Genomic DNA, 21707 nt, shown 5'->3' with positions numbered 1-21707 from the left:
GCATGCACGGCACACCCGAAGTACTGGTGTGCGACAATCATACAGCTTTCACAAGTACAGAATTTGCGGCCTTCGTATCCGGCAATGGGATCAGTCACGTGAGGACCGCCCCATACCACCAGGCTTCAAAGGGTTGGCCGAGCGAGCAGTGCAAACTTTCAAGCTTGGAATGAAGCAAACATCGGGTTCCTGGGAGATGCGCTTAACCAGGTTCTTATTCTGCTACCAGTCGATCCCACATGCCATGACAGGCATCGCAACAGCCGAGAGGTTGATGAGTCATAGATCATAGAATTTATAGTGCAGAAGGAGGCTATTCGGCCCATCGAGTCTGCACCGGCTCCTGGAAAGAGCACCCCACCCAAGGTTAACACCTCCACCCTATCCCCATAACCCCACCCAACACTAAGGGCAATTTTGGACACTAAGGGCAATTTATCATGTCCAATCCACCTAACTTGCACATCTTTGGACTGTGGGAGGAAACCGGAGCACCCGGAGGAAACCCACGCACACACGGGGAGGATGTGCAGACTCCACACAGACAGTGACCCAAGCCGGTATCGAACCTGGTACCCTGGAGCTGTGAAGCGATTGTGCTATCCACAATGCTACCGGGCGCCACCTTCGCACCTGTTTAAATCTCCTCTTTCGGGATATTGTTGGGAAAGTCCGCAAAGCTCAGGACCAAACCGAGGTAAACCACTGTGCTGGTTTGCCCCAGGATACGCAATACATGTCCGGAATTTTGGCGACTAAACCACTTGGATCCCGAGCGTCACGTTGCCAAAAATGGGACTGGTTTCCTACCGAAGGCAGGCACAGGGCCGCAAGTCTAATCGGCATGTGGACCACCTCCGAAGCCCCATACCGGATACTCGAGCCATACCGGCTGCTGATTCTGATGCCCCAGTGCCACCATCATCACCACTGTCAACTGCTGTCGAGGATTCCGCGGTCACTTTGACGATGCTAGACAAGGAACTATACAGTTCCGAATCTGAACCCGAGATAAACTCACCACCACCGGAGTCATCCATGCCAGCTCTCATGGCCGCACCCTCAACACCTCCACCACCCAGACGCTGGAGGTGTTGCGGGTGCGGCCATGAGAGCTGGCATGGATGACTCTGTCTGATTTACGCCTCCTGATGTTACACGCGAGAGAGAGAGAGAGAGAGAGAGAGAGAGAGAGAGAGAGAGAGAGAGAGTTATAATCCAAATGTATAATCCAAACCAGGGGCTGGTTTAGCACAGTGGGCTAAACAGCTGCCTTGTAATGCAGAACAATGCCAACAGCGCCGGTTCAATTCCCGTACTGGCCTCCCCGAACAGGCGCCAGAATGTGGCGACTAGTGGTTTTTCACAGTAACATTTTTGAAGCCTACTTGTGACAATAAGTTATTATTATTATTATTGTAGTCCTGGCATCAGGACCTTATGATGTCCCAAGACCTTGGGTCACTATCTGTGTGGGGTTTTGTATTTTCTCCCCGTGTCTGCGTGGGTCCCCTTTCCGGATGCTCTGGTTTCCTCCCACAGTCCAAAGTTGTGCAGATAAAGTGGATTGGCCCTGCTAAATTGCCCCTTAGTGTCTAAACGTTAGGTGGAGTTATGGAGATAGGACGGGGAGTGGGCCTATTAGGGTACTCTTTCAGAGAGTCGGTGCAGACTCGATGGGCCACAAGACCTCCTTCAGCACTGTAAGGAATTTATGAGTAGGTTGTCTTGTGACGATAAGACTACACCCCAGGTTGTCTTGTGCCGATGGACTACATCCCTGGGTCCTAAAAGAGATAGCTGAGGAAATTGTGGAGGCATTGGTGATGATCTTTCAGGAGTCACTGGATGCAGGGAGGGTCCCAGAGGACTGGAAAGTGGCTAATGTAACAACACTGTTTAATAAGAGAGGGAGGCAGAACACGGGAAATTATAGGCCGGTTAGCCTGATTTTGGTCATTGGTAAGACTTTAGAATCTGTTATTAAAGATGAGATTGCGAAGCAGTTGGAAGTGCATGGTAAAATAGGACTGAGTCAGCACGGCTTCATCAAAGGGAGGCCGTGTCTGACAAATCTGTTCAAGTTCTTTGAGGAGGTAACAAAGAAATTAGACAAAGGAGAACCAGTGGACGAAATCTATTTAGATTTCCAGAAGGTCTTTGACAAGGTGTCGCACAAGAGACTGTTAAATAAGTTAAAAGCCCATGGTGTTAAGGGTAAGATCCTGGCATGGTTGGAGGATTGGTTGACTGGCAGAAGGCAGAGTGGGGATAAAGGAGTCTTTTTCAGGATGGCAGCCGGTGACTAATGGTGTGCCTCAGGGGTCTGTGCTGGGACCACAACTTTTCACAATATGCATTAATGATCTAGAAGAAGGAACTGAAGGCACTGTTGCTAAGTTTGCAGATGATACAAAGATCTGTAGAGGGACGGGTGGTATTGAGGAAGCAAGGGGGCTGCAGAAGGATTTGGACAAGCTCGGAGAGTGGGCAATGAAGTGGCAATAGAAATACAATGTGGAAAAGTGTGAGGTTATGCACTTTGGAAGGAGGAATTTAGGCGTAGACTATTTTCTAAATGGGGAAATGCTTAGGAAATCAGAAGCACAAAGGGATTTGGGAGTCCTTGTTCACGATTCTCTTAAGGTTAATGTGCAGGTTCAGTCGGCAGTTAAGAAGGCAAATGCAATGTTTGCATTCATGTGAAGAGGGCTAGAATACCAGGGATGTACTTCTGAAAATGAAATGAAATGAAAATTGCTTATTGTCACGAGTATGCTTCAATGAAGTTACTGTGACAAGCCCCTAGTCGCCACATTCCGGCGCCTGTTCGGGGAGGCTGTTACGGGAATCGAACTGTGCTGCTGGCCTGCCTTGGTCTGTTTTCAAAGCCAGCGATTTAGCCCAGTGTGCTAAACAGCCTCTGAGGCTGTATAAGGCTCTGGACAGACCCCATTTGGAGTATTGTGAGCAGTTTTGGGCCCCATATCTAAGGAAGGATATGGCCTTGGAAAGGTTCCAGAGGAGGTTCATAAGAGTGATCCCTGGAATGAGGAGCTTGTCGTATGAGCAACGTTTGAGGACTCTGGGTCTGTACCCGTTGGAGTTTAGAAGGATGAGAGGGGATCTTATTGAAACTTACATGATACCAGTGGCGTGCAGAGGGGGGGGGGGCCGACGGTGCGCTGGCCCCGGGCATCGATTGGATGGGGGCAGCAGCGTGAAGAGAACGGAGCGCCTGCACACCGCGGGCGGCCGAAGCGCGCCTGCGCACCGCGGTCGGCCAGAGCGCGCCTGCGCACCGCGGTCGGCCAGAGCGCGCCTGCGCACCGCGGGCGGCCGGAGCGCGCCTGCGCACCGCGATCGGCCGGAGCGCGCATGTGCACCGCGGTCGGCCAGAGCGCGCCTGCGCGCCTGGTGAACAAAAAGGGCGCGAAATCTCCCGAATCAACGGCAATCAATGCCACCATGGGTGAGTTTTATTTATTCTTTATCTTTACCTTTTGATCCATTTTTAAACTCTTCTCTGCACCCTCTCTATAGTTGTCAATTTACTAAACTGTCGTGCCCAGAATTTGACATTTGGGCCAGGGGCACCCATTTGGGACAGAACCAGTATTTTATGAAGATTCATCATGGCCTCTTAACTTTTGCCCTCTTACCCTTTATACTTAAAGCCCAGGGTCCTATAAATGGGAGATTCTCAGAGACAGGGGCAGCACGGTAACATGGCGGTTAGCATAAATGCTTCACAGCTCCAGGGTCCCGGGTTCGGTTCCCGGCTGGGTCACTGTCTGTGCGGAGTCTGCACGTCCTCCCCGTGTGTGCGTGGGTTTCCTCCGGGTGCTCCGGTTTCCTCCCACAGTCCAAAGATGTGCGGGTTAGGTGGATTGGCCATGCTAAATTGCCCGTAGTGTCCTAAAAAAGTAAGGTTAAGGGGGAGGGGGGGGCTGTTGGGTTACGTGTATAGGGTGGATACGTGGGTTTGAGTAGGGTGATCATTGCTCGGCACAACATCGAGGGCTGAAGGGCCTGTTCTGTGCTGTACTGGTCTATGTTCTATGTTCTACTTGACTGCAAGCTGCTGGAGCTCGGATCTTGAACAGAGCTTTATATCTGGATTTGGGGACCCTTTATGCACTGGCATAATGCAAAAACAGGCCCCACATGACCAGGGTTTTGTGAAGAAGAAGGGATCTGGAAATGTGTCGACTGTGAAAATTATATTTGTGGAAATTGGGTGAAGTAATGCCGTTGTTTGATGAGACTTGGTGCTAAAGCTTTAGAGAAATGAAGATGGAATTTGATTTGAAGAAGTTCAACGTTTTGAAGGATATTGTGGCTGAAATGAATGTGATACGTGCTGAATGGGCTGACTGAGAAATGTGTGAGATATGTCTTTGTATCTGCTATGTGTAATTTATCGGTCATATTATTGCAATTTTCCTGTTCATGTTTAATTTACGTTGATTTTGGTGTGATTGCTAATATAAAAGTGAAGTTTTGTATATTGGTCTTAGTTGGGTTGTTTGTAGTTTGTTTCCACAAGGGTCATAACAGTATTTCCATGACGTTGCTGCTCTTATCCTTCTCCATGGGGGTTGCAGAGGAGGGAGGCACAACTTTCGAGACATAACATCTCACCCATTGCTGCAAAGCAAAATGACTGAAGAAGAGAACAATATCCCTAGAATCCCAGCGCTAAGGGGAAATTGACTAACTCTTACAGCGCAATTTAACCTCAGGCAGCCGTCCTATACCTTAGAGATGACCTAGAGGCAGCTTGGGGCCTGTCGTGAAGGTGAGTGAGTGCCTTTAAATTTGCTTACCTTTCACCGGGAGCAGGGTTTGAGGGAATATCAGGTAAGCTCTTCGTTTATTTTTCTTCTTGTTTTTTTTAAATCTAGAGGTGATGTCAGGGAAGGCAGTACAATGCTTCTCCTGCAGAATGTTTGAGGTGAGGGACGCCGTCAGTGTCCCTGCTGATTTCATCTGTGGGAAGTGCACCCAACTCCAGCTCCTCAAAAACCGTGTTAGGGACCTGGAGCTTGAACTGGATGAACTTCGGATCATTCGGGAGGCAGAGGGGGTCATAGATAGGAGCTTCAGGGAAGTAGTTACACCAAAGACTGGAGATAGATGGGTAACTGTAAGAGGGACTGGGAAGAAGCAGTCTGTGCAGGGACCCTAAGCCATGGGGTACAGGCCTCTGGCACGGAGTCTGTCCCTGTTGCTCAGAAGGGAAGGGGGGAAAGGAGTAGAACATTAGTAATTGGGGACTCAATAGTCAGGGGCACAGATAGGAGATTTTGTGGGAGCGAGAGAGACTCACGTTTGGTATGTTGCCTCCCAGGTGCAAGGGTACGTGATGTCTCGGATCGTGTTTTCCGGGTCCTTAAGGGGGAGGGGGAGCAGCCCCAAGTCGTAGTCCACATTGGCACTAACGACATAGGTAGGAAAGGGGACAAGGATGTCAGGCAGGCCTTTAGGGAGCTAGGATGGAAGCTCAGAGCGAGAACAAACAGAGTTGTTATCTCTGGGTTGTTGCCCGTGCCACGTGATAGTGAGATGAGGAATAGGGAGAGAGAGCAATTAAACACGTGGCTACAGGGATGATGCAGGCGGGAGGGATTCAGATTTCTGGATAACTGGGGCTCTTTCTGGGGAAGGTGGGACCTCTATAGACAGGATGGTCTACATCTGAACCTGAGGGGCACCAATATCCTGGGGGGGAGATTTGTTAGTGCTCTTTGGGGGGGTTTAAACTAATTCAGCAGGGGCATGGGAACCTGGATTGTAGTTTTGGGGTACGGGAGATTGAGAGTATAGAGGTCAGGAGCACAGATTTGACTTCGCAGGAGGGTGCCAGTGTTCAGGTAGGTGGTTTGAAGTGTGTCTACTTCAATGCCAGGAGTATACGAAATAAGGTAGGGGAACTGGCAGCATGGGTTGGTACCTGGGACTTTGATGTTGTGGCCATTTCAGAGACATGGATAGAGCAGTGACAGGAATGGTTGTTGCAGGTTCCGGGGTTTAGGTGTTTTAGTAAGGTCAGAGAAGGGGGCAAAAGAGGGGGAGGTGTGGCGCTGCTTGTCAAGGACAGTATTACAGTGGCGGAAAGGATGCTAGATGGAGACTCTTCTTCCGAGGTAATATGGGCTGAGGTTAGAAACAGGAAAGGAGAGGTCACCCTGTTGAGAGTTTTCTATAGGCCACCTAATAGTTCTAGGGATGTAGAGGAAAGGATGGCGAAGATGATTCTGGAAAAGAGCGAAAGTAACAGGGTAGTTGTTATGGGAGACTTTAACTTTCCAAATATTGACTGGAAATGATATAGTTCGAGTACATTAGATGGGTCGTTCTTTGTACAATGTGTGCAGGAGGGTTTCCTGACACAATATGTTGACAGGCCAACAAGAGGCGAGGCCACATTGGATTTGGTTTTGGGTAATGAACCAGGCCAGGTGTTAGATCTGGAGGTAGGTGAGCACTTTGGAAACAGTGACCACAATTCGGTGACCTTTACGTTAGTGATGGAAAGGGATAAGTATACCCCGCAGGGCAAGAGTTATAGCTGGGGGAAGGGCAATTATGATGCCATTAGACATGACTTAGGATGTGTAGGTTGGAGAAGTAGGCTGCAAGGGTTGGGCACACTGGATATGTGGAGCTTGTTCAAGGAACAGCTATTGCATGTTCTTGATAAGTACGTACCAGTCAGGCAGGGAGGAAGGGGTCGAGCGAGGGAACCGTAGTTTACCAATGAAGTGGAATCTCTTGTTAAGAGGAAGAAGGAGGCCTATGTGAAGATGAGGCGTGAAGTTTCAGTTGGGGCGCTTGATAGTTACAAGGAAGCGAGGAAGGATCTAAAGAGAGAGCTAAGACGAGCAAGGAGGGGACATGAGAAGTCTTTGGCAGGTAGGATCAAGGAAAACCCAAAAGCTTTCTATAGGTATGTCAGGAATAAAAGAATGACTAGGGTAAGAGTAGGGCCAGTCAAGGACAGTGGTGGGAAGTTGTGTGTGGAGGCTGAGGAGATAAGCGAGATACTAAATGAATACTTTTCGTCAGTATTCACTCAGGAAAAAGATAATATTGTGGAGGAGAATGCTGAGACCCAGGCTATTAGAATAGATGGCATTGAGGTGCGTAGGGAAGAAGTGTTGGCAATTCTGGACAAGGTGAAAATAGATAAGTCCCCGGGGCCTGATGGGATTTATCCTAGGATTCTCTGGGAAGCCAGGGAAGAGATTGCTGAACCTTTGGCTTTGATTTTTAGGTCATCATTGGCTACAGGAATAGTGCCAGAGGACTGGAGGATAGCAAATGTGGTCCCTTTGTTCAAGAAGGGGAGTAGAGATAACCCCGGTAACTATAGGCCAGTGAGCCTAACGTCTGTGGTGGGTAAAGTCTTGGAGAGGATTATAAAAGATACAATTTATAATCATCTAGATAGGAATAATATGATGAGGGATGGTCAGAATGGTTTTGTGAAGGGTAGGTCATGCCTCACAAACCTTATCAAGTTCTTTGAGAAGGTGACTGAACAGGTAGACGAGGGTAGAGCAGTTGATGTGGTGTATTGGATTTCAGTAAAGCGTTTGATAAGGTTCCCCACGGTCGGCTATTGCAGAAAATACAGAGGCTGGGGATTGAGGGTGATTTAGAGATGTGGATCAGAAATTGGCTAGTTGAAAGAAGACAGAGAGTGGTAATTAATGGGAAATGTTCAGAATGGAGTTCAGTTACGAGTGGCGTACCACAAGGATCTGTTCTGGGGCCGTTGCTGTTTGTCATTTTTATAAATGACCTAGAGGAGGGCGCAGAAGGATGGGTGAGTAAATTTGCAGACGACACTAAAGTCGGTGGAATTGTAGACAGTGCGGAAGGATTTTGCAGGTTACAGAGGGACATAGATAAGCTGCAGAGCTGGGCTGAGAGGTGGCAAATGGAGTTTAATGTGGAGAAGTGTGAGGTGATTCACTTTGGAAAGAATAACAGGAATGCGGAATATTTGGCTGATGGTAAAATTCTTGGTAGTGTGGATGAGCAGAGGGCTCTCGGTGTCCATGTACATAGATCCCTGAAAGTTGCCACCCAGGTTGATAGGGTTGTGAAGAAGGCCTATGGTGTGTTGGCCTATATTGGTAGAGGGATTGAGTTCCGGAGCCATGAGGTCATGTTGCAGTTGTACAAAACTCTAGTACGGCCGCATTTGGAGTATTGCGCACAGTTCTGGTCGCATCATTATAGGAAGGACGTGGAAGCTTTGGAACGGGTGCAGAGGAGATTTACCAGGATGTTGCCTGGTATGGAGGGAAAATCTTATGAGGAAAGGCTAATGGACTTGAGGTTGTTTTCGTTAGAGAGAATAAGGTTAAGAGGTGACTTAATAGAGGCATACAAAATGATCAGAGGGTTAGATAGGGTGGACAGCGAGAGCCTTCTCCCGCGGATGGAGGTGGCTAGCACGAGGGGACATAGCCTTAAATTGAGGGGTAATAGATATAGGACAGAGGTCAGAGGTGGGTTTTTTACGCAAAGAGTGGTGAGGCCGTGGAATGCCCTACCTGCAACAGTAGTGAACTCGCCAACATTGAGGGCATTTAAAAGTTTATTGGATGAGGGCATAGTGTAGGTTAGATGGCCTTTAGTTTTTTTCTATGTCGGTGCAACATCGAGGGCCGAAGGGCCTATACTGCGTTGTATCGTTCTATGTTCTAAAGATAAAGAGGTCAGTGAATAGCTCTAGAACGGGTGCAACTACGTTTTCTATAGGTTTTTTGGTGATATTTAATGAAATATTTACGTGGGGCTTTGGGGCATACAATCAAGATTTGCCCCGGGCATCACCAGACCTCTGCACGCCACTGCATGATACTGCAAGGCCTGGATAGAGTGCTGCAAAAGGCCTTGGAGGCCAAAACACAGAGATAGATAGGTTCTTGATTAATAAAGGGATCAGGAATTATGGGGAGAAGGAGAATGAGGATGAGAAAAATATCAGCCATGATTGAATGACGGAGCAGACTCGATGGGCTGAGTGGCCCAATTCTGCTCCTTAGTCTTATGGTCTAAGGCTTCTTCTGCTGGAGTTCAGAAGAGTGAGGGGTGACTTGATTGAAGTGTACAAGATCCAGAACAGTATTGAGAAGGTGAACATTGAAAGGATATTTCCTCTTGTAGGAGTCCAGAACTGGGCACTGCTTTAAAATCTGGAGACACCCGTATGGGACACGTGTTGTCTCAAAGGGTTGTGAGACTTTGGAACTCTCTACCTCAGAAGGCGGTCGAATCGTGGTCATTGAATATTTGGAAGGCGGAGACCAATAGATTCTTGTTAGGTAAGGGAATCAAAGGTTAGCGGAGGTAAATGGGAAATGTGGCATTCAATAAGGTCATGATCTTATCAAATTTAATTTTATTGGATTCTAAACTGCTTAATCTACCCTCCCCACTCTGTAATCTATATCCGTGTGTGAGTTTGTGAAATTTGGGGTGTTTTATTTATTTTTTGTTAGATTGTTAGTACAATTAAGCATTTTTTTAAAACTTTAAACTTGAAGTAAACCTGTCTGATTGTGTCCTTTATGGCATAGCATACAAATAGTTAAATCTCACAGACTTGGCAAGCATATCTGTTATTTTTTTTAAAAACATGTTGCAGTCAAATGAGGAGAGGGAATAGAGACCCTTCCTCACCTGATCGGAACAGTCAGCCTAAATTATATGCATATCCATGGTGGGTGCTTCAACCTAGAATTTCTGGAGTGAGAAACCAGTGTTACTCAGAGTCAAGTTGATAACAAGGTGTTTCAGCCCAACAGCTATGTGAGCTCAATACAAATTCAGTAACTAATCCCACTCATTATTGTATTCACCCTCCCCGATTAGATAATGGAACATCCTGGAGAGGTTGCTGTTGAACACAGTTACGAATCTAAAGATTCATAGGATGTCAGAAACTTTAAATAATAAAATATTTTGCTACAGCATGGAAAGGCAAGTGAGAAAAGTGAGGCAGAGTCTGATGCAAAAAACAAAATCTATGTGATAACACTAGTATAACTGAAATAAGTTGCAACATGATACCAGAACTCTCTCACGCCTAAAAGTACTACATTTTGACAGCAGAAGCTAACTTGAATTAATTATTGGACTTTTTAACCGTAAAGCAATATAATCGTACTGCCTATATCTTGTTAGCCAAACACTGTCAAAATTTTAATCAGTAAGTTGCAACATTCTTGGAACCATAAAAATTAAATATTTCAAATAATGTCAATTCCACCACACCATATCAACGGGTAATCACCCCAAGGTGCCAAGCATTTACCAATTGTACCAATAACATTGGATAACCAAGATAAAGTAACAAAAGTACAAATGATTAATAACAATTTTTTTAACCTGGTAGCTCCCTTGTTGATGTCTATTTTGTGAAGGTTATTAAAATCACACCACACTCATGATACGCACACCAATCAACCTACCTTCATGTCCTACACCTAGATAACAGCAAGACCAAATAATTAAAGCTGTTATCTCTTAAAAACTGGATGTCAGTATGTGATACTTTCAAAAGACAACAAAACTGGTCATTAATAGAGAACAAATTCTGAATGTGTCTCATTTCTAGCTAGTATTGTTACTGAATATTGATTCTGAATACTGAATCTTGATTCTAATAAACTATAATTTATCCTTGCTCTAGAGGCATCCTTCCACATTTTGGAGGCAAGCCGCTATTGGTGTGACAAATTGCCCAGTTTTTAAAACCAGAAATAAATTCCAGATATTTAATATTGGACTGGTTTGAAAACTTTAAAACTAAAGCAGGTCCGTGCATAAAACAGATGTTGACCTGCTTTTTATCAAATAGTCCAAATAGGCTGCCCATCAGGTTGTAGTCGTAACCATCAGGTTAGGGTAATACAACAACTGATCCCGTAAGTGTTTAAATAGAACAGCAATTATCAAAGAGCCAAGTTGACCATTCAAAGAAGCTAGCCTTGTGAGTATCAGGATGATTTAACAGATCACTCTCTCATCTGAGTCAGTAGGTTGTGGATTTCAGCCCCACTTCACAACTTGAAAACTTAATTTTAGTAACAATAGGAAATGATAGATACTTAGAATTCTTTGGGTGATGCATTAAATCGAGGTGGCACTTTTTTTTGTTCACACAGCATTACATCAAGAGCAATAGATACACTTAGTGTTCTGGCCAACGACCTCAAAGAACACTGTCTTTTGTGAGATCTTAATTTGTGACAATTGGCTGCTACATGCAATCATAATCAGCGACAACTTCAAAAAGTAATTTATGGCATGTGACATGTCCAGGGACAGTCTGCAATGAGGTTCATTATATAGCCAAGTTATTCTTTGCTATTCTAATTGTTGTTCTATTTTGACTTAAAAAAGGGGTGGGACTCAGTGCATGGGGCCCCCCCTCACCTAGTGTTTCACTGAATTCCTAGCAGTGCAGAAGGAGGCCATTTGACCAATCAATTTGTAGTCCATTTGACCCATGGAGTCGGCACCAACTCTCTGAAACAGTATCCCTGCCCTAGCCCCATAATCCCACCTAATCTTTGGACACTAAGGGGCAATTTTAGAATGGCCATTGCACATCTTTGGAAACAGGAGCACCCAGGGGAAACCCACGCAGACACCGGGAGAACATGCAAATTTCAGACAGTCACCTGAGGTTGGAATTGAACCCGAGTTCCTGGCACCGTGAGGCAGCAGTGCTAACCAGTGGGCTGCCCTTTGGGGCCCGGTGGCTGAAACCACCACTGCTTCCAACGCACACCCTTTCCAACAGGTACCTGGACACCACCCCACCCAGAATCCATCCCCCAGTGTCTGGACACCTCCCCTCATCCCAAGGTTTTGCTGCTCTCTCAGACGCTGCCATGAGGTTACCTTTCCTCCATCACTCCGACAAGCTGCCGCTTCATCCATCTGACATCGGTGGAAGCCGAGTCGTCGAAGGACAGGAAGACCACATGGCTGCGCGGGGGAAGCTTGTTCACCAGGGCGGCCAGGGAAGCCGGGCCGCTCCACAAACACTCCAGGAAGCCCGATTTGTTGGTGAACGCCTGGAAGATGAAGGAGCGGGGCCGCTGCTCCTTGGCCGGCGGGAATCTCAGTTCTCCGTCCAGGGTGTCGAGTGTGAAGGCCGGGGCGAGCATGCCGGGCTCCAGGCCGGAGGCGGGGGGCGGTGCGGGCGGCGCCGCAGCCCCGGAGCCCGAGCTCCAGCCGCCTTCCAGGCTGACCCGCGGCCCCGGGAGACCCGAGTCGTCACCATAAACCACTCGCTCTTTCACTTTCCACAGCTTCTCCGTGCTGATATCCCCGGCCCCGCTTCTTGGGAGCCCGAGGAGGAGGAGTAAGCCCCAGGCCCAGGCCGCGGCTTCGAGGCCCCAGCCCATCGTCATCCAAAGCCGCAGCGCCTGTCACCAAGTGTCCGGTGGCCCGCCCGCGCCCAACAGCCGCCAACTGCTGCTGCTCTAACTTCTCCTTTTGCAAAATAACCAATAGCAGCCTGAGAGTTTTACTGTCGACTCGATGTACTTTTTGTAACTTTTATCTATCTAAGTGGTTGGTAAGTTATTGTACAATTTACTGTACAAGTTCTTAATGTTCACATGTTCTTTATCTGCTGCTGCCAAGGTCAAGGAAATTCGGATTTACAACTCGGCAAACTCCTTTCAAGCAACGCAGAATATGTTGGTGTCCCTGAACCAAATCAGACCACTGGTAAATAATGTTAGTGCAAAAACAAAAATGCAACTGTGGAAAATAAACTGCTCGGCATCCGCAACAAAAGCAGAAGGTACAGAAAATGCAGCAGGCCACTCGCAGCTGTCGATAGGATGAACACCTTGATGTTATGGCTCCTCGGAATATTTTTGCGGATTCTTCGGTCATGGGCATTTCTGAGCGTGGCATTCATCTCCCACAAGTGGTGATGGTGCACCCACAGCGCTGTTGTATCGGGATTTCCATGACTTTAGCCCAGCCGGGGGGGGGGGGGGGGGGTGAATAATGGTGGTATTAGGATGGCGTGTGATTTGGTGAGGAACTTGCAGATAGTGATGTTCCCATGCAGCTGCTGAACTTGTGCTTTTAGGTACACGTGGTGGGTTTGAAGGTGATGTCCAAAAGGCCTGGCAAGTCCCGACATCTTCCTTATCTGGCAGATAGAATTCCTACAGTGCAGAAGGAGGCCATTCGGCCCATTGAGTCTGCACCCACCCTTGGAATGAGCACTCTACCCATATACACTCTCCCATCCATCCTGCCCCATTCCTGGAACCCTATAACCTAACCTTTTTTTAAAAATGTATTTTATTACAAAGATGTATCAAAACAGGTTACAGCACATAAACACCCCTGGAAACATACTTCCCAGCAGTCAATTATACAGTCTGTACAGATTTATTCCTTTTTTAACCCCCCCCCCCCCCCCCCCCGAACAGCTCCTCAAACACAGTCACAACATCCCCCACCTTTTCTCAAACCCCCCTGCAGAGCCCCTTAACTCATACTTTAACTTCTCCAACTGCAGGAAGTTGTAATGGTCACCCAACCAAGCTGCTACCCCTGATGGCAATTCCAACCGCCACTCCAGTAAAATTCGCCGCCGTGCAATCAGAGAGATGACGGCCACAATTTTGGCCTTCCTCCTCTCCATGAGATCTGGCTTCTCGGAAACCCCAAATATCTCCACCAAAGGGTCCGGGTCCACCTCCTCCTCCACTATCCTGGTGAAGATCGCGAACACTCCCGCCCAAAATCTTGGCAATTTTACGCAGCTACTCCCTGAAAGAATCCACTCATTCTCACCTGAGTCATATGTGCATCACCTTAAACTGTATCAGGCTCATCCTTGCACAAGAGGAGGTCCCATTTACCCTATGCAGTGCCTCACTTCATACTCCCTAATTGATCTCCCCTCCCAACTCCCCTTCCCATTTCTCCTTGATCTTCACCACCCACTCGCCTCCCTGCTTCCCCAGGCACTTGTATATATCCCCAATTCTTCTCTCCCCTTCCACATCCAGAAGCAGCAGTCACTCCAGCAGGGTGATCCTGGCAACTTAGGGAACTCCCTCCAGACCTATCACGCAAAGTCCCTAACCTGCAGATACCTGAACTCACTCTCCCTCGGCAGCCCTACCCTCTCCCTTAGCTCCTCCAGACTGGCAAATCCTTCCTCCAAATACAGATCCCTCACCTTAACCAGTCCCACTTCCCTCCACCTCCTGTATATACTATTCATCCCCCCCCCGGCTCAAACCCATGATTCTCTCACAGCGGTGTTTCCACCGACATCTCTTCCACCCTAAAATGCCTCAACTGATTCCATATCTTCACCGTGGACTGCACCACCGGGCTCCCTGAATACCTACTCGGAGCCATTGGCAACGCTGCCATCACCATAGCCTTCAAACTAGGCCACTGACAAGATTCCTCCTCCATCCTAACCCACTCTACCCCTTCCCTATAACCTAACCTGTACACTAATTGGAAATTTATCATGGCCAATCCACCTAACCTGCATATCTTCGGACTGTGGGAGGAAACTGGAGCACCCGGAGGAAACCCACGCAGATGGGGAGAACATACAAACGCAACATAGACAGTGACCCAAGGCCGGAATCGAACCCGGGTCCCTGGTGCTGTGAGCCAGCAGTGCTAACCACTGTGTCACCTCCCCCAGCACAGCATAAACTGACTGCAGCTGCTGTGCACCAGTGTGGGATGGAGTGAATGTTTATGGTGGCGAATCACGCTGGTTGCCAAGTTTCTTGATTGTTGTTGGAGCTGCACTTATTTAGGCAAGTGAAGGATACCCATCACACTCCAGACTTGTGGCTTTGGGGAATCAGGAGGTGAACCACTTGCTGCAGAATAGCCAGCCTCTGATTTGTTCTTGTTATAATGTGGCTGATCAAGCTCAGCTTCTGAGCAGGATATTAAGAGGGTGTCTACAAGTGGAATATAATCTGAATAAGTCAAGTTATCCACTTTGTTAGAGAAAACAGGAAGTGTCGATGTCCAAAGGGATCTGGGTGCTCTTGGTTTCCTCCCACAGTCCAAAGATGTGCAGGTTAGGTGGATTGGCCATGATAAATTGCCCTTAGTGTCCAAAATTGCCCTTAGTGCTGGGTGGGGTTACTAGGTTATGGGGATAGGGTGGAGGTGTTGATCTTGGGTAGGGTGCTCTTTCCAAGAGCTGGTGCAGACTCGATGGGCCGAATGGCCTCCTTCTGCACTGTAAATTCTATGATCTATGATGGCATGTGCAGCAAGCAATTAGGAAAGCAAATACTACGTTGGCCTTCATTTCAAAGATATTTGAGTACAGGAGGTAAAGATGCCTTGCTGCAAATGTATGAAGCTTTGGTGAGACTGCATCTGGAATATTGCACACAGTTTATCTAAGGAAGAATGTACTTGCCATACAAGGGGTGCAATGAAGGTTCACTGGAAATGGCGGGATTGTCATGAGGAGATATTGGGGAAATTGGGCCTGTATTCTCAAGAGTTTGAAGAATGAGAGGTGATCTCATTGAAACTTACAACATTCTTACAGGGCAGATGTAGATGGGATGTTTCTCCTGGCTCGTGAGTCTAGAACCAGGGGACACAGTCTCATAATAAGAGGTAGGGCATTTAAGATTGAGATTAACAGAGGACAGTACTGCACAGGAGGAATTTCTTCACTCAGAGGGTGGTGAATCTTTGAAATTCCCTGCCACAGAGTGTCGTTGACGTTTAATCATTGAACATGCTCAAGGCAGGCATCGATAGATTTCCATATATTAATGACTTCAAGGGATATGGGATAGCCCAAGAAACAGGCATGAGGTAAATTATCAGAATGAATCCCTTTTGGGCAGCATGGTGGCGCATTGTTTTTTTTAAAGTATTTTTATTAAGGTTTTGCAGAATTTTTCATAATAAAACAGTAGTAACCATAATAACAAAACAAACTAGAGTGAACATTAACATCGTGCAAAAAGAGAATATACAATAACAATTAAATGGACATTACCCCACGCGACCCAGTCTTCCCACACCATCCCAATGAAGCACTCCCCCGGATAGCTGCTGCTGTTGACATTTTAATTTTCCCCGGGAAAGTTGATGAACGCCTGCCACCTCCGAGAGAACCCTAGCGTAGACCCTCTTAAGGCAAACCTTATTTTCTCGAGGCTGAGAAACCCAGCCATGTCGTTACCCAAGTCCCTACACTCGGGGGCTTCAAGCCCCTTCACATTAATAAAATCCGTCTCCGGGCTACTAGGGAGGCAAAGGCCAAGACGTCAGCCTCTTTCGCCCCCTGAACTCCCGGGTCTTCTGGCACTCTAAAGATCGCTATCATCCAGCAGAGGGCAGCAGAGCAGAGCTACTGATCAGCTGTTCTGGGGAAATTTGCATACGTGCAGTGTGGTCAGCCTAATTTGAAGGTGTACCTGCGAAGGAGACCCAAGGAGTTTGAGTGAAGGCAAGGATCCAGCAGAGCAGACCTACTGATCAGCTGTTCTGGGGAAATTTGCATACGTGCAGTGCGGTCAGCCTAATTTGAAGGTGGTTTGTGGAGGGGTTGTTGTCAAGTGACAGTTAAACACAAAACACTTCATCAGTGTTTCCCACCCTACCTCCTCCTCTAACCAAACCCCCCCCCCCCCCATGGTCGTTGGGAAGCGGGAGCAGGGGCCTGTTGTGAAGGTGAGTGAGTGCCTTTAAATTTGCTTACCTTTCAGTGGGAGCAGGGTTTGAGGGAATATCAGGTAAGCTCTTCCTTTATTTTTATTTTTCTTGTTTTTTTTAAATCTAGAGGTGATGTCAGGGAAGGCAGTACAATGCTCCTCCTGCAGAATGTTTGAGGTGAGGGACACCTACAGTGTCCCTGCTGATTTCATCTGTGGGAAGTGCACCCAACTCCAGCTCCTCAAAAACCGTGTTAGGGAGCTTGAGCTGTATGAACTTCAGATCATTCGGGAGGCAGAGGGGGTCATAGATAGGAGCTTCAGGGAAGTAGTTACACCAAAGACTGGAGATAGGTGGGTAACTGTAAGAGGGACTGGGAAGAAGCAGTCAGTGCAGGGACCCCCTGCGGTCGTTCCCCTGAGTAACAAGTATACCGTTTTGGATACTTGTGGGGGGGGGACTTACCAGGGGTAAGCCATGGGGTACGGGCCTCTGGCACGGAGTCTGTCCCTGTTGCTCAGAAGGGAAGGGGGGAAAGGAGTAGAACATTAGTAATTGGGGACTCAATAGTCAGGGGCACAGATAGGAGATTTTGTGGGAGCGAGAGAGACTCGCGTTTGGTATGTTGCCTCCCAGGTGCAAGGGTACGTGATGTCTCGGATCGTGTTTTCTGGGTCCTTAAGGGGGAGGAGGAGCAGCCCCAAGTCGTAGTCCACATTGGCACTAACGACATAGGTAGGAAAGGGGACAAGGATGTCAGGCAGGCCTTTAGGGAGCTAGGATGGAAGCTCAGAGCGAGAACAAACAGAGTTGTTATCTCTGGGTTGGTGCCCGTGCCACGTGATAGTGAGATGAGGAATAGGGAGAGAGAGCAATTAAACACGTGGCTACAGGGATGGTGCAGGCGGGAGGGATTTAGATTTCTGGATAACTGGGGCTCTTTCTGGGGAAGGTGGGACCCCTATAGACAGGATGGTCTACATCTGAACCTGAGGGGCACCAATATCCTGGGGGGGAGATTTGTTAGTGCTCTTTGGGGGGGGTTTAAACTAATTCAGCAGGGGCATGGGAACCTGGATTGTAGTTTTGGGGTACGGGAGATTGAGAGTATAGAGGTCAGGAGCACAGATTTGACTTCGCAGGAGGGTGCCAGTGTTCAGGTAGGTGGTTTGAAGTGTGTCTACTTCAATGCCAGGAGTATACGAAATAAGGTAGGGGAACTGGCAGCATGGGTTGGTACCTGGGACTTCGATGTTGTGGCCATTTCAGAGACATGGATAGAGCAGGGACAGGAATGGTTGTTGCAGGTTCCGGGGTTTAGGTGTTTTAGTAAGGTCAGAGAAGGGGGCAAAAGAGGGGGAGGTGTGGCGCTGCTAGTCAAGGACAGTATTACGGTGGCGGAAAGGATGCTAGATGGGGACTCTTCTTCCGAGGTAGTATGGGCTGAGGTTAGAAACAGGAAAGGAGAGGTCACCCTATTGGGAGTTTTCTATAGGCCACCTAATAGTTCTAGGGATGTAGAGGAAAGGATGGCGAAGATGATTCTGGAAAAGAGCGAAAGTAACAGGGTAGTTGTTATGGGAGACTTTAACTTTCCAAATATTGACTGGAAAAGATATAGTTCGAGTACATTAGATGGGTCGTTCTTTGTACAATGTGTGCAGGAGGGTTTCCTGACACAATATGTTGACAGGCCAACAAGAGGCGAGGCCACATTGGATTTGGTTTTGGGTAATGAACCAGGCCAGGTGTTAGATCTGGAGGTAGGTGAGCACTTTTGAAACAGTGACCACAATTCGGTGACCTTTACGTTAGTGATGGAAAGGGATAAGTATACCCCGCAGGGCGAGAGTTATAGCTGGGGGAAGGGCAATTATGATGCCATTAGACAGGACTTAGGATGTGTAGGTTGGAGAAGTAGGCTGCAAGGGTTGGGCACACTGGATATGTGGAGCTTGTTCAAGGAACAGCTATTGCATGTTCTTGATAAGTACGTACCAGTCAGGCAGGGAGGAAGGGGTCGAGCGAGGGAACCGTGGTTTACCAAAGAAGTGGAATCTCTTGTTAAGAGGAAGAAGGAGGCCTATGTGAAGATGAGGCGTGAAGTTTCAGTTGGGGCGCTTGATAGTTACAAGGAAGCGAGGAAGGATCTAAAGAGAGAGCTAAGACGAGCAAGGAGGGGACATGAGAAGTCTTTGGCAGGTAGGTTCAAGGAAAACCCAAAAGCTTTCTATAGGTATGTCAGGAATAAAAGAATGACTAGGGTAAGAGTAGGGCCAGTCAAGGACAGTGGTGGGAAGTTGTGTGTGGAGGCTGAGGAGATAAGCGAGATACTAAATGAATACTTTTCGTCAGTATTCACTCAGGAAAAAGATAATGTCGTGGAGGAGAATGCTGAGACCCAGGCTATTAGAAAAGATGGCATTGAGGTGCGTAGGGAAGAAGTGTTGGCAGTTCTGGACAAGGTGAAAATAGATAAGTCCCCGGGGCCTGATGGGATTTATCCTAGGATTCTCTGGGAAGCCAGGGAAGAGATTGCTGAGCCTTTGGCTTTGATTTTTATGTCATCATTGGCTACAGGAATAGTGCCAGAGGACTGGAGGATAGCAAATGTGGTCCTTTTGTTCAAGAAGGGGAGTAGAGATAACCCCGGTAACTATAGGCCGGTGAGCCTCACGTCTGTTGTGGGTAAAGTCTTGGAGAGGATTATAAGAGATACGATTTATAATCATCTAGATAGGAATAATATGATTAGGGATAGTCAGCATGGTTTTGTGAAGGGTAGGTCATGCCTCACAAACCTTATCGAGTTCTTTGAGAAGGTGACTGAACAGGTAGATGAGGGTAGAGCAGTTGATGTGGTGTATATGGATTTCAGTAAAGCGTTTGATAAGGTTCCCCACGGTCGTCTATTGCAGAAAATACGGAGGCTGGGGATTGAGGGTGATTTAGAGATGTGGATCAGAAATTGGCTAGTTGAAAGAAGACAGAGGGTGGTGGTTGATGGGAAATGTTCAGAATGGAGTTCAGTTACGAGTGGCGTACCACAAGGATCTGTTCTGGGGCAGTTGCTGTTTGTCATTTTTATAAATGACCTAGAGGAGGGCACAGAAGGTTGGGTGAGTAAATTTGCAGACGACACTAAAGTCGGTGGAGTTGTAGACAGTGTGGAAGGATGTTGCAGGTTACAGAGGGACATAGATAAGCTGCAGAGCTGGGCTGAGAGGTGGCAAATGGAGTTTAATGTAGAGAAGTGTGAGGTGATTCACTTTGGAAAGAATAACAGGAATGCGGAATATTTGGCTAATGGTAAAATTCTTAGCAGTGTGGACGAGCAGAGGGATCTCGGTGTCCATGTACATAGATCCCTGAAAGTTGCCACCCAGGTTGATAGGGTTGTGAAGAAGGCCTATGGTGTGTTGGCCTTTATTGGTAGAGGGATTGAGTTCCGGAGCCATGAGGTCATGTTGCAGCTGTACAAAACTCTGGTACGGCCGCATTTGGAGTATTGCGTACAGTTCTGGTCGCCTCATTATAGGAAGGACGTGGAAGCTTTGGAACGGGTGCAGAGGAGATTTACCAGGATGTTGCCTGGTATGGAGGGAAAATCTTATGAGGAAAGGCTGATGGACTTGAGGTTGTTTTCGTTAGAGAGAAGAAGGTTAAGAGGTGACTTAATAGAGGCATACAAGATGATCAGAGGGTTAGATAGGGTGGACAGTGAGAGCCTTCTCCCGCGGATGGAGGTGGCTAGCACGAGGGGACATAGCCTTAAATTGAGGGGTAATAGATACAGGACAGATGTCAGAGGTAGGTTTTTTACGCAAAGAGTGGTGAGGCCGTGGAATGCCCTACCTGCAACAGTAGTGAACTCGCCAACATTGAGGGCATTTAAAAGTTTATTGGATAAGCATATGGATGATAATGGCATAGTGTAGGTTAGATGGCCTTTAGTTTTTGACTTCCCATGTCGGTGCAACATCGTGGGCCGAAGGGCCTGTACTGCGCTGTATCGTTCTATGTTCTATCTCTGGACTTGGCATCACCCGTGTGTTAAGCACCTTGGACGTTGCCCTCGCGAACCCTTGCCAAAACACTCTAAGCTCCGGGCATGCCCAAAACATGTGGACATGGTTTGCAGGGCTGCCCTTGCACCTCATACAACTGTCTTCTACCCCAAAAAAACTTGCTCATTCTCGCTGCCATCATGTATGCCCGGTGGACCACCTTAAATTGAATTAGACTGAGCCTGGCACATGATGAGGAGGAATTAACCCTGCCCAGGACCTCTGTCCACAGACCCAGTTCCAACTCCTCACCTATCTTTTCCTCCCACTTGCCCTTGAGCTCCTCCACCGGGGTTTCCTCTGCCTCCTGTAGTTCCTGATAGATATCCGACACCCTCCCCTCCCCCACCCAGGTGCCGGAGACCACCCTATCCTGTATCCTCAGTGGCGGCAACGTCGGAAAGTTTTTTCAGGAAGGCTCGTACTTGCAGATATTTAAAGGCGTTTCCTGGCGGCAGATTAAATTTGTCCTCTAGCGCCTTCAAACTAGGAAAGCTTCTGTCTATGAGCAGATCTCCCATCCTTCTGATGCCTGCCCTCTGCAAGCTCTGGAACCCACCATCCATCCTACCCGGGACCTACCTGTGATTGTTGCATATCGGGGTCCAGACCGACGCTCCCTCCACCTTCTTGTACCTCCTCCACTGTCCCCAGATCTGCAGTGTCGCCACCACTACCGGACTTGTGGAGTAACGGGTCGGCGAGGACGGAAAAGGAGCTGTTATCAAAGCTCCCAGACTAGTACCTTTACATGACGCCGCCTCCAGCTGCTCCCACGCCCACTTCCTGATCATAGCTATATTGGCCGCTCAGTAGTAGTTGCGAGACTTCGGAAGCGCCAAACCCCCCCCCCCTCGACTGTGCTCCAACAGCGATCTCCTTACTCGCGGGGTCTTATTCGCCCACACA

The 21707-nt window shown here is 47.9% G+C and overlaps 1 protein-coding gene across 1 annotated transcript in view; it reads right to left on the bottom strand.

Moving 5' to 3' along the window:
* The window catches only part of si:dkey-256h2.1 (uncharacterized protein LOC337520 homolog), a 322407-nt gene extending 309741 nt beyond the window's left edge, over positions 1-12666 (bottom strand). Inside the window, exon 1 of the mRNA XM_038797529.1 lies at positions 11932-12666. Coding sequence (XP_038653457.1) covers positions 11932-12446 — 515 coding nt within the window. The 5' untranslated portion in view covers positions 12447-12666. The remainder of the gene's footprint in view (positions 1-11931) is intronic.
* Positions 12667-21707: the final 9041 nt, after the last annotated feature.

Source organism: Scyliorhinus canicula, chromosome 5, assembly GCF_902713615.1.
Source record: "Scyliorhinus canicula chromosome 5, sScyCan1.1, whole genome shotgun sequence".
Lineage (NCBI taxonomy): Eukaryota > Metazoa > Chordata > Chondrichthyes > Carcharhiniformes > Scyliorhinidae > Scyliorhinus > Scyliorhinus canicula.
This window is presented reverse-complemented; position numbering and strand designations above follow the sequence as displayed.